At 40.7% G+C, this 17,867-nt stretch overlaps 1 protein-coding gene across 2 annotated transcripts in view; it reads right to left on the bottom strand.

The window, feature by feature from the left end:
- Positions 1–17,867, bottom strand: part of LOC111253513 (zinc transporter ZIP1-like) — a 47,826-nt gene that overhangs the window by 20,307 nt on the left and 9,652 nt on the right. For both annotated transcript variants that reach the window (XM_086993839.1, XM_022813001.2), the window contains exon 2: positions 13,550–13,970. In XM_086993839.1, coding sequence (XP_086849965.1) covers positions 13,550–13,827 — 278 coding nt within the window. In that variant the 5' untranslated portion in view covers positions 13,828–13,970. The remainder of the gene's footprint in view (positions 1–13,549; positions 13,971–17,867) is intronic.

The raw sequence follows: 17,867 nt of genomic DNA, 5'->3' as shown, positions 1-17,867 counted from the left end.
TATGCAACAGATTGTTGACTTCAAGAAAGATTTGTCCTTATCTGGGTCGGGTGGTTAAGTCGTATAACTGGTTGCTCCACCAACGTAGTAATAAATAGGTATCATCCTGTCAAGTTATCCTGTTTACCGAGTAATTACAGCAGGTAATCGAATCATATATATATTTATATATGTGACGATCTACAGTGAGTTATTAGATAATTCACAGCTGAGCCCTACGTGTAGAAATTAGAACGTGAAGCGAGCAGTTGTTGCTTTAAATGAACTGTAAAGTTCTTGTTATATAAATGATAATCCCACCTCTGGACAAATGTTCGGTCAGTGTGAAAAGACTGTTTTCAATTGCTCAATCCTCTACTGGAGCTCTTGTTACTATACAACGATACGTATAGCAGGCGCGAACGAGCAGATCATGGGATTAAATATGACATTATTAGTTTATTTCCTGTTTTTTTTTCTCATATCAATTATTGATTATAAGAGCCTAGGATGCGCTCTTTGTAAAGCAGTGTCTGTCTAGAGTGATCCCCGCGGCTCTAGTTATTACGCATCGCGTCACAGATGCAGTAAATATATTCCCGGGTTACCTTCTATTTACTAATAGACTTCTATTTTCTTTTTGTTAAATGTAAATCGAAGTACGATGTAATACGCAAGTCATTAGCGCCAAAAAAAGAGCTCGATCTGTCGAGCGTAGAATTATAGAGATGGCAATAGTAAACTTAATGAAACGCAAGCATGATATTTATGCTCACAGGAATTAATTGGGCGAAAAGATACGACCCACTAAATGGGTCGTTCACAAAACAGTAATTGCGAATACGCCCGCAGGGTATCCAAAACGTGTTGTTACTATTACATTACAGCGAAGCGTAACAGTTCCACTCACTTTAAAACTTGTGTGTCAGGACAGTAACTGGATACATTTGAGTGAGCGTCGCTAAAAATGCTTCATTTACACCTCTGCATCCATCTCGAGAGTGGTCCAACGCTCTTTGACACCGACGGTCTTTTTAGGGGCAAATCAATAGTTGTCAACGGTAATATGTCGCTGCCCATTTATATTGTAACACATAATTTCTGCTAATCGAGCTACTCGGTTCCGTATCACAGTAGCGAGGCGCTGTTGTTGATTTACGGTGCTCGTGCAAAACTGTATACGACGCTCAGTTCATATGAAACGTCTGCTGAGCCAGGATCGGCCGAACGTTTTCCATGTCGAACAGGAAAAGAATAAATTTCCATTTCATACCCGGTCCGCAGTGTCCTACCTTCCTTCGTCCAGCTGCATATTTAATCCATTTAAGTTTTCCAATCTCCTGTAGATAAGTGCTAGCCTGCCTATTATTCAAGTCTGAGCAAAGAAAAAATGCTCCTTCGTGGGAGCCCCATCCCTGAGCTTTCTACAAACAAAAACATCAACGCCAAATACATATTCATTCGCACACTACGACACATCCATGCATACAACACATAGATACTTGCTATGGTAATATTTACTAGCCACACGTTCAAAGTCAATGCTAGAAGCAGAAAGCCAGCGAAAAGGCCTCGCAAAGAATGCCTGCCCTTGAATGCCCATGCCCCGACACTCATCCGCCGGTTGGCGGGCCCGTCATCGGATGAATTGGTTAAGCCAGAGCGGCAAGGCTGCATCAGTCGCCAAAAAGGAACCATCATCTCTGACACCACTGGTGAGGGCCAACAAGAAGCGGAGACAACAAACCGAAACTTAAGTCTCTTTCATACGACTTTTGGATCGGTACCGAGCAGCAGACGACTAACCAGCGAATGAAGCTGTCGGAACGTCAAAATCTTTTTCCAAATGCAGAAAACAAAAGGAGTGCCTCCAACAGGCAAAAACAAGCGCTTAATGTGCCGGCTCCGCGACTACATAGTTCTGTTGCTCAGTTCACGATGAATGAAATTTATTTAGTAGCGGTTGAATGTGGCCTGTATCGATGGCGCTGCCACTGCTACCGTAAACTCTAACGCCTGTTCGAAAATGCAACAACGTTTATTCTGTGGATGACACACACACACATGATCGCCATATATATCGACGTCAGGCGTATTTACGATGTGAAAATTAGCTGTGGCGGTTGGTTGCCTAATAAAAGCCATCGTTACTTGACCTTTGTGGACTGCGACACCCCAAAACCGACCAAACGACCCGGATCTGGGGCACAAATTATTGTGGCGTGCGCGCTGAGAAATCGGTAGACACTGTACCGAATATGATACGGATTGCGGAAAAATATCGTACATCGAATGTTATGATACGTCACATTATGATATGATGCCGTAGCTCATATGAACAAATGGTGCCTTTCAATTTTATGGACTAGAACCGGTTGCGGACACGCTAGTTGACTGATATAGGTGCCTAATACCAAGTGGATGTTTTTATGCGTATGATGGAAATTTGGTAAGCGGTTGATCCGGTTGCAACGGACTCGCAGTTTACCAATAAACCTAGGCATTTTGTCGCCGGCCCTTCGTCAACTTTTGTCTGGTATCTGACACATAAAAGTAATTGATATAACGTACTGGTAGAGCTTGATGAACGCGCTATATTTTGCGTTTCATCAATTCGTTCTTGTTGATAAACTATATTATTAAAGCTGAGCCTAGTGGAACTTAGTTTGCCAGGCGGGCTGCAGTTGCGTTATCCTTTTCTAAAATCAACTTACAGATCTCGCATACCTAGTTAGAGAATGAAACACCATATTGCTACATAGGAGGCAAATTCTCACACGACAATTTCGTTCAGAAGCACTTTCCCACTCCCGCTCTCTCTATCACCCCCAATCAAATGGTCCTCGTCAACCATTTCGACGTCGAAATCAGTTATTGCAGTTTTTATCTGAAGGAACTATGGTGCTTGAGCTTTGTTAGGCTGAAACGTTGTGCTTTGAATGTCTAACGATACACTTTCTTATCTATAGCCTAAACATCCTGATATAATACTTCAGTTTTCAACTTCGCCCGTAAAGGCACGCTCTTGCCTATGTCCGAATCGTTCTGCTTTCGAAGGCTAATTTGCCCTATACGGCTACATCGCTAACCTGGCAAAATTAACACCAGCATATCCAAGATCCTGGATTATAATTATGCAAGATAGGGCTTACGTGAGCTGACTTGATAACAAGAAAAACAACAGTAATCAATACCTATTCAAATGACTCTTGCTGGTGGCCTGTATCTACATAATCCGTCCTTTTCCAAGCGCTAAAATTCTGTGACAAACAGCATAATCTTTTCAGGTGATAAGCGGCTTTTTCGGATCTTTTAACTAAGCGGGCGTTTGAAGAGCTTACGGACATGAACCGTCACAGTAAAGCTGTTTTGGTCGAGGCTAGTAAACATCTACCACTAAAAAATTTACCACAGATATTGATATCATTCGAGTAAAATAAGTTATTCAAATAACGTTTTAATAAGTTAGCACGGCAAGAAAAAATTCACTGTTGCAGTGAAAATAACAGCGTTTACGGTCGAGCCTTTGAGAAAAGTTGTAAACACATCTATTACGCGAATATTCAATTTTGCAGTAAAGTAACAACACCTTTACTGGCACATCGTTGGCAAACCAACGACGGTACGGTATAATTGTGCTCTTAATTAGCCCTAATGTACGATCGCATCTAGCACAGAGCAATTAGCTACACTATAATAGGCTGGAAGAGCAAGAACAAACGAAGCAGAGACCCGAGTACGGAAACGCCAAAGGAAGAGCAAAAATATCGAAGTAATTATCACGTTACAAGAATTTGTGGCACTTCGCCATTTTTATCTGCGATAAACTACGTCTATTTATATATACGTCGTGTGTTATGAACCGTCAGCGCTTCAATCGAACCGCCTAGCAAATTATAACTTAGACAAAGGAATTACCCTTTGAGCCTACTTAGATGCAAAATTATCCTTGTCTAGTACATTTTTCGACCTGTTATCTTTCGAGTTTTGCAGATAGGAAAATTCGATCGAACACAAACAACAAGTGGAATCCATAAAGGCAGAATAACATAATCAAAATCACTTCTATTCCGCGAAATGTGAGGTGCTTAGCTTAAGCCTGGTTATCGGTATTATCAGTTAAGTTCACCGCTAGCGGGATTAGTCTGACAGGCTTCTGCCAAATGGCCAGGAATGGTATTTCTTCCTTCCAGAGTACATCTCTTTTGTGCGAACTTGCACATTGATCTTCACCAACAAAAATTAACGGAAAATACGGCAGGTAGAGATACTTTTACCAAACTGCATTTGAAGAGGATATAAATAAATCAATGTATGGTTAATCATTTAAGCCCACTTGTAGATTATGGCCCATGTGCGCCATAGGTTTTATTTTACCAGCAATGTGGGGTTATTAACTAACTAACTTATCTCTACCATGTAATTTTTGTTATCGGGCAGGTAGTCGTAACCCATTTGTAAAGCATTTTTTTTTTTAAATTAAATCGCGCTTCATTGAGGCTAAGTTAGGTAAGGGGTTACAAAATGACACCTAGGCACAACATTCATTTTTTGTGTACATGCAATAGTCGTAATGAAAAAACACCGTTCACGTATTGCTGTGACTTTTGTTAAAATATCGTTTCTAGTTCTGACTTTTATCTCGATAGTTTTACTCTTCAGCCGTTTGCGGTACTTAGTTAGTTACTGTTATTGCCATATCGCCAAAAGGAAAGGTGTAAAATGTATTACAGTTATATACTAAAACAGTTAGGCGTCACTCTATTACGTCCATTTCTATATATATATATATACAGACTAGACTGAGTAGTAAAGTTAAAGCGAGAACAAAGCATTTACTGGGCACTGAGCTCACTAAACAAATTGACGCTGTTCTCAAAGAGCCCGTTTTCTCGATGTTTAACAAATCATTTTTCGCACTCATGCGTCTGAACTTCTCATTCGTGTCATCTGAGGTAATACAGAAAACACTCCAATGAAAATATCTCAAAATACAGAATTTAGAAGGCCGTTTTCTCTTATTCTGAAATCCATTTGACAACCTTCGACCACATGTAACAGCGCGTTTTCAAGCCACAGAGTGCCGGAGACAAGGTTTTTCGCGAAGATTTCGGGTTGCCTTTAGATCAAGTCAGTTGCGCCTGCCTGGCTGCATAGTAGATGGACGGCTTAGACGAAGATCTCCCTTAATAACCCAGTGTAGCCAATAGTAAACGTTCTCAGACTGGCGTATCTATATATGTGTCAGAGCTCAACTTTCTAACCGTAACTAGTGTCAACAAGCTCCACAGCAGAGGCGGGACTTGTCTCAAACTCGAGGGTTTATCTCAGTTTGTGAGACGCTGGTCAATGGGCAGTTTGTTGTAAGAGGGTTAAGAACGCAACGCGTAGGCTCCTCATTTGCTTTTCTCTTGCCTTACCGACGTATCGCAAGATCGCTAGGCCTCCGGTTTGATTTACTCTCTCTACCGTGTCTACATATGTTCTAGCAAACTTCGAACGACGAGAACAGTTGTAGCAACGATAGAGCCGCTGTCTCCCGTTTTTCTCGTGAAGAGCAGATCATGACGATTAGGCCATCTATACTATCATGCTTTTGGTTCGTAAGCTACTTCTATCTTACATACGCGATGAGGAAAGTGAAAGCCTTGGACTGCGCAAAAGGCATTGGTTAAAACTATCAAGATCTAATCAAAGTAGATGGGTCCTCTCAGAAACAAGCATCTACAAACGCTGACAGAGTCATCATGTAGTATATATGATATGTACTTACACACTGAAATACAGAGCATGTCGATTAATGTTAGCTTTGCGCAGGCTTATGCTCGCCAGTGAATAGACAGCATACAAGATACCATGCAGTATATTTCAATCTGACTTGGAAATCTAATTTGCTAGAGGAATCAAGGGATGCACCTCAGAGAGCAATCTATCGAAGTGATCGATAATAGAGACAGATTTGAAAACCAGACCTTTCATGCATCGGTTACGACGGTGCAGTTACACCGCTGCTATCTGAAGCGCACCTTCTGGCTACCGTTCTCAGATTGTAGCTGACCTACACAAAATGTATCTTCGATCATCCTGAGTGGAACCGCTTTTCAGGCAATAGGAAAATCAAGCTGAGATAGAGGTTATATGCATTTTGTATCAACACCACACTGATCTCAATTAGTACGATTGTAATTTAATGGTTATACCATGAAATTGCAGTGAGATATTCGCTAAATTTGAGTCAATGAGCGCATACTAACGAGAGTAGGGAAAGCCCTTTAGAACTGGTAGAACGATATAGCTGAACTCGCTTACGGAAAAGCAAGACAAACAAAAGCAGACAAAACTTTGGTATGTCATCCTCCATTTAATATCACGTATATGTATGTATACGTGACAGCTTTACGCCTACGTTAATTGCAGAAGCTATCTTATTGTTCGTAATTTTCTGTTCTACTATTTCCGACAAGTACCATTGATCCTCCGATTGCTCCTAATTTTCATCCAACCAGTATAAAAGTACCTAGAAATTCAAGTACTTATACAAACTAGCGCGGTACTAAAAGTACCGCACTTTAGTGCTACTTCCAAATGGAGTGCGAATGAAAAAGACAATTACCTGCATATTGAATGCGCTATGGCTTTTTCCCCTCTTTTTTTTAACAATTCCCGTTAGGCAAACAGTATCACCTACATCGCACAACTGACGAACTCTATAAATGCAAGTTCGAATAGTAATCGTGATTATGAAAACAACTAGTATCCTATGTGTTTTCGTTATATTTATCTACCGATTTTTTGAACACGCCACCCGCAAGACGAACTAGCTGCACTTTTGAAAATAAGCACGCCACTTATTCCAGGCAATGACGCCTAGAGCTTTTGATTTGTCGAGAGAAGAACTATTTCAAATCTGAACTCAGCTACTCAGTTACTTACATCTATGTTAACCAACCGCTGCGATTTGATCTCAATGGCGGCAATCAAGCGAGACAAGTCTTAGAGTCCTCTACCTATGCACATGTGGCCTACCAGATATTTGACTGTTTATTCTGTGACTATACTGGTAGTTTAATGGAATTCTGCTCATTTTTCAGTGCAGGCTAACAGCGTGGGCCAGGGAGAGGTGGCAAACTGAAAGATGGCTTGAAAATAGGGGATTTCATGTATCCTTGCTCCGATAAGATGCACCGACTTCTGAGACAAACCGGCCAAATATAACTACGCGCACGAGCGCTATAGGGCCTTAAGGACTGCGGCGTGGATCAATCTCGGCGGTGCAACTCTAGCAAAGAACATGTATGGAATTGATGATGGTGACGACAGCAGAAAAAGCTGGAACGGCCGCGGTAATAGAAAAAATAGAGGATTTAGCACTGAACTATAGCCTTTGTCTTGTGGTGCCGGTGATAGTGGCGATGGTAAATAGGGGCAGTAAACATTTACTCGCAATCGATTGAAGAATGACTGAAAAGACCACTCAGATGTAGCGGTAGTGAAGGTGACTTACAAAAACCGATGACTGTATACTCAGACATTAACATGCTTTAGAAAAACTATCAAGCCACGTTGTTCGCTAGTGATTTGCACATTCTATCTATTCGTAAGGCTTCTGATATCGATAACTCGTTACTTCAACGAGTAGTAATGTCTTCAGTTATTATTTCCATGTCCAGGGGTCTTTCCGACCCAACCGTCTGTATCTCCTACCGAGCGGATGAACTGATATTGCTCAGAGATCAGCGTGCTTTTCGTTTACCTATATCGTTAGGAAATCCGCATACAAGCACGTCCCACACGTGTCACTTAGCCATATCCGAACTCAAAAAGGCCGTTGTAAATAATACTAGCTATTGAATCCAACAGAGCGCAACAAAAGAAACTCAATGTTGGCGATTCTCTCAAGTTCAAGCTGTTGTTCGGGCTCCGCAAAAAAGCATCTAATATTTAGAAAACATCAAAAAGCAACAGCAGTTTGTTCTCTGCACACCGGCTATATTGTTTCCTTTTCGTATCATGTCATTTTGCTATATGCTTGTATATCTATATAACTCTACTAACAAATAGAAGGTAACTCCAAGTACATGCTTAGACATCTGCGTAGACGGCAGGAATTATTTTTCTACGAGGCAACAAAACGACGACACTTCTATGTGACTGGCAAAAGCAACGTGAGGTCAAATACAAAAAAAAAACGTACAAAGAAGATAAAAAAAAGGTGCCACAATCGTGTGGCAGCGACGGTTTACCCTGTGCGATTTGCCCTGCGCGAGCGATTTTTACAACCAGCATATGGGAACCGATCTAGGTTTTGGTGAAGTGGTCGAATCGAACGGAACAATAATTCATTCTGTGGAAACAGCTCTAGAGTCGCGTGTTTGCCCTATGCGGTGTAGAACCAAACGTGGCCTATATTGCAAGCGATATGGACTATGAGCATTAGTCGGTACGCTTTTTCCCTTCAACACTTTTCACTGAAGGGTTGGTCAGTTAAGCATTTCGTGACAAATCAATTTTTACGTAAGTGACGGATATGTGGTTTCATGAAACTAGACAGTCATTCATCATTATCAATACGTTGATGGTAAAGATATTGGTTTTTCTAATGCCCCTAGCCGGCATAGGTGCAGTCCACACGACAGAAGAACGAAACTGAAAGCGACGCCTTCTTTGCCTGAATGAAAACGCGCGAATTTCGATGGACACCCACGTAAGGCTTGTGAAATAGTATTCGATAATTTGTGGAAATTTTTTATTACTTTGATACAATTGATTATATAAACCATAATGATGTTTTCCAGTGAATAGGAGGTAAACACATGATATGAGACAAAAGTATCATAATTATATTGTAGGATAGGTGATAGTATTATCTGTATAAATTGAAGTTCGTGAACATCCGACATAACTTCAAACATCGATAACAGACAAATGGCATGTCTCATATTGTAGGCAATGTTCGAAAAAGGTCACTTATTCGATAACTATTTTTCTACGAATCTAATCAAAAAGTACCTGCCTTCGTTTTTAAACTAGTTTCCAGCACAGGCAATATCTACCTGCTATTGGAGAGCTGTCCCTGGAGTCTTTTGATGATAAAATTCACAAACTTCGTACAAAAAAAAACCCTTTTCGTAGCTTTTTTAATTTTCTTTGAATTTTATTGTCTTCATTAAATTAATATGAAGAAAATTCACCAGAGACAGAAGACAGTGTATAATAAAAATGCCCATTTAATTCTTGTACATTTGGATGGGATACCGCAGTGTTCGCTTTCTGCCCTTCGACTAATTAAGCTGAACCAACAAGTAAAGAAAGTACCGTTGAGATTCATTCCCTGCAAATGAACGAGAAGATACGCTTTTTGAATATGCGCGGTTTCGTGGAGTGAACCGCCCGTGAGCAGAAGAAGAAGTAAAATTTGCATAGACGACTCGCACACTTCAATCCTCTTACATAACGTAAATATGCTTCGTGTCATAAATTAAAAATAATGTAGTCTAGCAATAGTAAACGGCGAGATACATGACAGAGTCTTTGATTTCTATGCAGTTCTGCGGGGCATGGCCCTGACTCAACTTGGACGTCGGATACACAGTAAAAGAAGCCATATCTGCTACAGCCCTATGTTGGCACAACTAATGAACCGCCACGTATTATGATTACTTGTCAGTTAACGTTATTCTTAGCTTGTGGTTTACCATGGTCACTCATAGGCATAAGAGGGTAGTGAGAAGCAAATAGAGTTACCTTAAAATCGACACAGATAAGACCAGTCTCAGTATGCTGATTTCTGTGGACTGCGCAATTCTATTCTCCTTTTATTTATGTTTGAGAAAATCGGCCAGTCAAAATATCTAATAGGGTTCCTCCTCCTCCTCCTCCTCCTCCTCTCTCTCTCTCTATACATATATATTTATATATATATATATATATCTGAGCGAGAGATGTAAAAACCTTATGAATAGCTGGTACCTACCATGTGATGGATCCTATTTACAATTAGAATATTGTTGATCTATTATCATCATGTTTTTACTATTAGTGCAATTATAATCGCAAGCGCTATACCTACAAATAAACTGTGGTTCGCTCGCATAGTGGTACTAATCAAATTATCTAAAGAATAACCTTTTTTTTTTGGTTTATGAGCTACTTTAGCGTTGTAGTTTACCGCCATGACCGCTATCATTTCAAGGATGATCTGGCATGTTTCGATTGGAGGTAACCACAAACCTCGATGAAAAACATTAGCTTCCACCGTAAGAAACTGCTCTTACATCATCATATACCGGCTCACTACTGAATTTCGCTTCAAAGAGACGCTGTCTAGCAACACCCCGTAGCATCCTGCCGACGTGTGCTTAAACAGTGAATTAGGTACAATTACTTCCATTATTGACGATAGTAACCACTGTCATAATTATTCTATAAGCAATCGTAATTATCATGAGCCGACAAAGTACAACACCCTCTAACATAGCGATTTTGTTGTTGTCGCTGTTACTGCGTCCGTGGTTAAGGGCACTATTATTGTTGCGTTTGTTGATAGTGACTTTGACATATTCTAACGAACGCTGATTTATATTTGTTATTTTTTTTGGGAGGCTCTTGTAATGGCAGGTTTCTGAGCTGCGAATAAACGATTTTCAGTGCCGTCACATTATCCAGCGTCAGCTACCTAAAGGAGCCAACACTGCCAATGCCCTGCTGTTAATACAACACAGCATCCACGACACAATCAATTACCAGACATATATTCGTACAGGCATAGGCAAACACTCCCATATAACGGAGTACGTGGTGCCGCGATAGCTTCGCTTCTACATACAGGATAATTAATGTTACTTCAAACAAAGATAATGACGATGATTACTGGTACAACGACAAAGGCTGAGATACGTTCGTATATAGCGTCCTGCCTGTACCTAGGTCCATTCGTCGCAAGCCTCCTTGCGCAAACAACCGCAGTCAGCACAGCTTCTACCAGGGTCCGGCGGCGCCTGTGACTTTGCTGTCACGGCAACTGGTGCAGCTGGGCGCGATCAGTTGGTACCGTTGCTTCTGTTAAAGCTGTTATTAGCTCTAGAATTCGATGCGATGATTCCATAATGAATTGTGCTTCTGGAAAATATTTGCTGGGAAGGTATGTGTTGGTTAAGGACATACCAAAAGAGTTCGCGCTCACTCAAAATCTACAGCGTTTTATTCGATCGAGCACCAGACGATGATCGCGTTAGTCGACGACGCAGAACGCTAAGGCTTCTACAGTGACGATAACCACAAAAGTAACAACAACAGCAGATCCGTCGGCAAGCACAGCATCAGCAACCCCGCCAGAAATACTTCTAGTAAATGACGACTAGCCTGAACCAGACGGCCTACGCTTGTCTATTGATGTTGGCGCAGTGATCCTCCTATTGTTCTAGCATATTCTAATATTTAGCAGAAACGATAGCAACAAAGGACAAACCAGCACCGGTACTGACTGTATCAGGCGCTATACAAGTCAATAAGTAACTGTCATATTTCGCGTCAAGCGCAAAGGACGGCATTTCATCGGTCAGAGATTCCGTGAGTAACCACTACTCTCCCACCGGTACGGCCGTCGCTAATTTTCCAAATCCAACGCCAAAGCTTTTGCTACTCTGCCATGGCTCGACAGCGATATTATTTATTTACGCAGGTAATCTCCACGGTATCGGCGCGACTGCAAAATGTTTTTCAGTTCTATTAAATCGAATTTCTTACATTAGCGCTCAGCGACCCGGAGCCAAACACACGGCACAGCTGACGTCGGAGGTAAGGATACGCCGGTAGCGTGGGTGGACACACTGACAAATACAAACCACAGTTCAGTGAGCAACAAGTGAAGATCGCTTCTGTCAGAACAGCGACTTTTGCCCCGGGCACTTGCTGAATGAAAAGGAATTGCGGAAGCAGTCCGACATGGTCAATTGACTCTCCCGTTCTATTGCAATACGACTGTAGAAATATTTATTACATTCCGTATCAACAAAATCCGCTCGGTTGACAAGACTGGCTGAGTAGACTGATCGGCATAAGTCAACATCCTTAACAGTTCGTCGTATTGCAGTAAATACTGGATACGACGTTTGCGAACGCTGAAGCATTCCGCCATTTTAGCTGACCTGGTCAGTGGGACAATCGCGTCTAGGGGATTTTTCAATCATAGCAGACAACAATCGCATTTTTGATATGCCTATCTATGTGACTGGCTGTACTCATTATATGGCTGCATCATCCAATTGAATTCAACTGCTCATCGGAACGGACTCATCAGCCAGTTGTTAGGAAATGATGAGCGGAAGCTAGAGCTTTTCAGATGACGGGGGCCATGTAACTTTCTTCCTGCTTCATCAAAATGCTCGTGCGCAGATCAACGCATGATAGAGTGTGGTTGAGATGATTTCAACACAGAGTGCCACAGCGTCTGGCATTGTGGATTCGTCGTTGCGAGTCCCCAGCCGCTGGTGATTTGTGGGTTATTCCGGCAAAAAAGAGGGTCGTAAATTTGCGCTCTTACCATTGAAAACACCATAATGTATATTATTAAGAGAGGTGTTTTTGGTATGAATTTACATAAGATAACCTAGGGGTAGCAACTATAGATATTTGCAATAAATCCATTTCATATTTGCAAAAAAGCCGTTTCCAACGCTATGCAGTATTTCGAGAAAAAAGGGTCAAGTAACTTGGAGTCGTATTATAGATAGGTTGCATCGAGTTCATGAAAGTTGAAGATTTTTTGTTTTGAGATATTCGCGTTCCATATATGATTTGATCTACTCATTCTGTTCTTAATGGTCTCAACGATCTATAATATAAACATGCTTCATTCTATATACAGCCTCTGTGGCTGTGTGATAGATAGTGATTATGAAAAATACTATTTGTCTACATCTTCGGACTTAAACCTATCCTGCATTATTTTGAACGGGCTCAAATCGCTACGTATTGAGACAGGTTTAATACCCTGCGATACTCTGCCGTTGATTGTCGGTCAAAGACATACGTATTAGACACACAACCCTTTGAAATGCTCATCTTAATATCACTAGTGTAAAAAGTACTATGGAGATGCTTACGCGAATCTTGTCATTTACTCTCCTCGGCAGCACTTTCGTGCCTTTGATTAAAACCCAAGGCTACCCATCTCTTATTTCGGACAACCCAGTTACCGCAAAAATTTCATTTACTCGTCAGAATATTTTTCATTAATATATGTCTATTCTATCACAGAAAGCTATTCAATGTATCGTCGGTTTCGATTTAATCGGATATATAGCAGAACACTATCCATCATGTTAGCATACCTACAACTGATAATAGCGTTGACGCCCCGTACAGCGCTCCCTGACCGAAATTATAAGTGCCCTGCAATGGTTATTTGTAGTCCTATAACGCTAGGAGTCATGACCTACAACAAGTCAGTGTTTGATCATTTCAAAGTCGGCTAAATTTCCCTGAGATAGGCTGTCTCACTTGATAATCTAAAGCTCATTGATTAGTTCATCCTCTAACAAATACACTCAATTCAAACAGATATACTTACCCAAAACAGACGAGGAAAGAAAGAAATTTGCTGTCGTGTGTTTGTCCCGAATGCGCGCCGGGGGTGAAACGCTTAATGATGACGATCGGCGACACCCCGAATAGAAACGTAAAAAATAGAAGCAATAGCGGCGCGAGAATTTTTGCTAGGAATATCGCTGTATGGTCATCGTGATCATGATGGTCGTGCGCTTCATGATGGGGCGTCGTCGAGACGTTGTTCTGCGATGACTCCGCGCGCTCGCTCAGGCCAAATGTCAAATTGGTTAGAGATTCCATGACGTCTAGTCAGAGCTAGAGATTCTTTCTAAGATCGTTTTCGTAACAGACGGGACTTTGCTGCTATAGCCTTGCTTTTGTGGTGTGCCTGAAGCCGCGCAGCGAGCGGGGATTACTCAGATGGGTGTATAGCTTTCGGCTACCTGATGGAAAAACAAATGGAAGCAAATCATGGGTTAGAGTCGTTTTCCCTACTAGTAGCTTGATATGATGTCAGGTGCGTGTTTGACCTGACAATGTAAACTTGGCAAAAGATCCGACGATAGCATCATAGTACGTTACGTTTAACCTAGATGTGTTAGTTATAACTAGAAATAGCTTTACTTAGAGCTGAATCAATGCGATAACCGAAACACTAGTTCCGCAATCACTAAATATTTGCATGCACACGCCAGATAAACAAACATGTGAACAGATCTTACACAGAGAAATACATTATAATATCATAACCGTACGATGCGAAGCGCATGATTGTGCCGCCAAAACTCTGTCTGATCTATATTAGTGTGACAAATAATGTCCACGACCCGGACAGCTGCAGGCTGGCTTATCGCTAAGTGCGGGCTACCTAATCGAGACCTTTGATTTTTTATATAACTTATGTACTTAAGCTGCTTAAGAGATATCCCTCGGCGCAGCAACGGAACCTTGACAAACGAAAAGTGGAATAAACGCACGTTTTATACGTGGCGATAGCTTTGAAGAGATTCAGCAATTTCGAGAGCGAAGAGTTTAACATTGACAGTGTTCAATGGATATGTTGAAGCGCCTGTGTCGTTTGACTTGACTTCAGGAAGGATATTGTTTTATAAGTTAGGGTTGTTTTATAATGTAGAACACTATAGATACTTGATATTATTCTAGCAAGTACTGTTCCTCGTATTTTGTGTTTGCAGACAACTTTTGCTGAAGTTTGTTCAAAATGGATATATAATATCCACACCCCAAGCAGATTTTCTCCTTGGTACTTTTTAGCTAACAACAAGCAAAAAGCAGGCAAATCATAAATATAGATATAAGAGCTGGTAATAGTCTACTACAATAAGAATATCGATAATTTGCCATGAAGACGAGGATTTTATATGAATTGTCTATATTCTTTAATGATAATACAAAAACTATACCCTGAATCAGTTTTTCTCACACATTACATCTTACGATTAAAATATTCTAGAACTATGCCCACAATAGCACCCATGGATCGCCATCATCTACCGGCCACCCAGCTGGTCCATTGTTATCAAGGCTAAAGGAGTCAGCCCGTCAGCTCAGCTGATGCTGAAAGTTCGAATACGATATGAAGAGTTACTCTGAAAAAATGGGCACAGGTTCGCTATATAATGCAATAAGGATAAGAAGAAACACATTGTTATCTAAATGTATTTCTTCGTCTAAGTAAGTTGTTGAGTTTTACGTCCAATATTGCCATGAATGATTTGCCCGGGTCATATTGTTTCTATTCTCTTGATCTCTCTGGGAAACACGGTGCCATCGCACTATTAATATAAAGCTATTTGATGAAATAAGAGTTCGGTCAGTCTTGGTTTCATCTAAACAGCCAGTCTATCTCTCAACCGAATTGTTGCTGTCATTTACCGATCTAAACGAAGAAGATAGAATTCATGCGAAGATCAGCAATGTAGCGCGATGCGAATGGTACCGCCGCGGGAGCGGTGGGCCTAATGTTCGTGTACAAAAGCCCTCATTGTCGCGAAATACGACTGAAGTCTTCAGACGCCTGATGATAATACCTACATCTCTAAGAGCTTTAGGAATCCAAGGATTCGACCGGCCCCTTACAACAGAATCGATAGCTAAAAGGCGCACTTAGTAAGCGATTCTTATTTCGATCACAGCTCACACGAGGGCCTGTCGCACTTGTGCACTGAAATGACTGCTGTTACATCAATAGGACAATATTGAGTCGATAATGAAAAAAAGGCTTTTTTGTCATTCGTCTTCAAGCGGATGACTTGAGTAATCCATATCACGTTATGATTATGCCCACATTGCTCCACTACTAATAAAGTATTCTTCAAACTTTTTAAATTTGCCCTAAAATTACGGGAGGCTAAGGCCATTATAATGCGTCAGCTAGGCCTGTATAGGTTAATGGCGCATCCACAGAATGATAACAGAGATGCAAATTCTTTTTGAAAAAAAATTTGCAAAATGTTTAAAATATATTATTCTTTTCTCAAGGTGAATCAATGTATTAAAATTTTAACAAAAATATACAATATATCGTGATTTTGAAACTAAGCAATGAAAAAAAAGTAACAACAGAATGAAATAATATCAAGTGATTCATTTCGGTTTTTTTCCTACTGTAGCTAGATCTTCTATATGCCGTGAACGAGCAAACGCGGCATCGCCTCTTGTTTAGGTTAATCTGATGTATCGTCGCGTTGGTTGGTTGGTTGATTATAAATGCCTTTGTGTTTTTGCAAATTCGACATTAAGCTTAAATAAAACATGGCATCTATACAGACGACTGGAGGTAGTTGTGATTAATGTACTGGAAATCTTACTTACTCGAGTTCTATTCTAAAAAATTTTGACAACAATTTATTCGTACTATTCTACTTTCAGTTCACTCAGGTCTATGAACGATCGCTGGACCGTATGGACGATACCAAACTGCGCAAAATCCGCCTCGTGATCACAGTTAACACGTCTCAGAAGTTATTTGCGTATGCACAAGTTATAATGGTATTAGAATGCTCAAAGGTTGTTCCATGAAAAGCAGAGCTACAAAATGACTGTTTAAGAGCGCTGTATGTAAGAGCGCTGGATCTTTCAATATAAACCACACCGAGAATGTCTGCTCTCTCTGGGTGGTTGTATGTTCTAGTAAGATGTTGCCGCGACTAAAAGTAAAAACAAATATGGGCTATTCGAATCTTAGCCAAGCTCCTATTACATATCGAAACATTGTGCGGTATCGCTAATACCGCTTGCAGCATAACGTTAAATTTACCAATGCACTTAGTCAAGTGCTCGTTGCAAACATTGTGTTTCCTTATATCTGAGCCGATACACTCAAAAAGCTTCAAGACGACACCTCTATCGTATATCGTTTCAATCAACTAAATAACGTGTTTAACCCATTTGTTTGTTTGGTGGGCAATATATATAACTTTACTTTTTATAAAGTTATCACGGGCTACCAGGTCGTTCCAACGTGCTCGATCTCACCGAAAATTACTAGCCGACGGTATGTTGGTAGACACTACACAACGACGGGGTAGTCCTCGTAAAATCAATGAAACGTTTACACTGCAGATCAGTGCATAAATAATAATAATGGAGGCATCATATTATTATAGGTAGGTGCTAAAACAGGTTGGCTTTCTAACTTTGCAATAGGAATTAAGAAACAATTTATAGCGATCTATCTGAAAAGCGACCCACGCTGTTTGCTCTAATATTTCGATTTACTGCCGACACGTTAACCGTTTAACGCCCTGTCTATTCACATCGTAACTCGGTCAGCGACATACTCATTAATCGGCAAGAAATCTTCTTCTTAGTTGACTGGGGTTCCCCACAAATAAGCGATGGACCCATGATTGTTAATCCGTACTTCAAGTGAGATTTACCTTTGCCATCCTACACTAAATGATAGAACTATACATGCAACCGAGCTGATCGACTCAATCATCCGGAAATAGATATTGCGAGACTTAAATCCGACCCATTACCGAATCCACCGTTTCGTATGTCCTTATCGTCTGCTATTTTGCTGAAATAAGTTAAGCTGTATCGGAACTAAGTCAAGGTGATCTATGATGCTGCAATCGTAGCGGCGGGAAGTAGCTTAGTGGTTAGAGTTCTTCTTCTTTCAGCGAATGCTATCATTAGATGTTCAATGCACGTAATGGGCTAGATAAGAGATAAAAATCCGTGCAAAAAAAATTCGTTAATAACTGCGCCATATTTTTACATACGACGTTGACCAATATCATCGTCAGTGCCTACGTTACAATTCATCTTGCTGGTAATAGAAAAAAAAACTCTATTATTATTGTAGTAACTTC

Source organism: Varroa destructor, unplaced genomic scaffold (genome assembly GCF_002443255.2).
Source record: "Varroa destructor unplaced genomic scaffold, Vdes_3.0 BEIS01000006.1, whole genome shotgun sequence".
NCBI classification, from domain to species: Eukaryota; Metazoa; Arthropoda; class Arachnida; order Mesostigmata; family Varroidae; genus Varroa; species Varroa destructor.
This window is presented reverse-complemented; position numbering and strand designations above follow the sequence as displayed.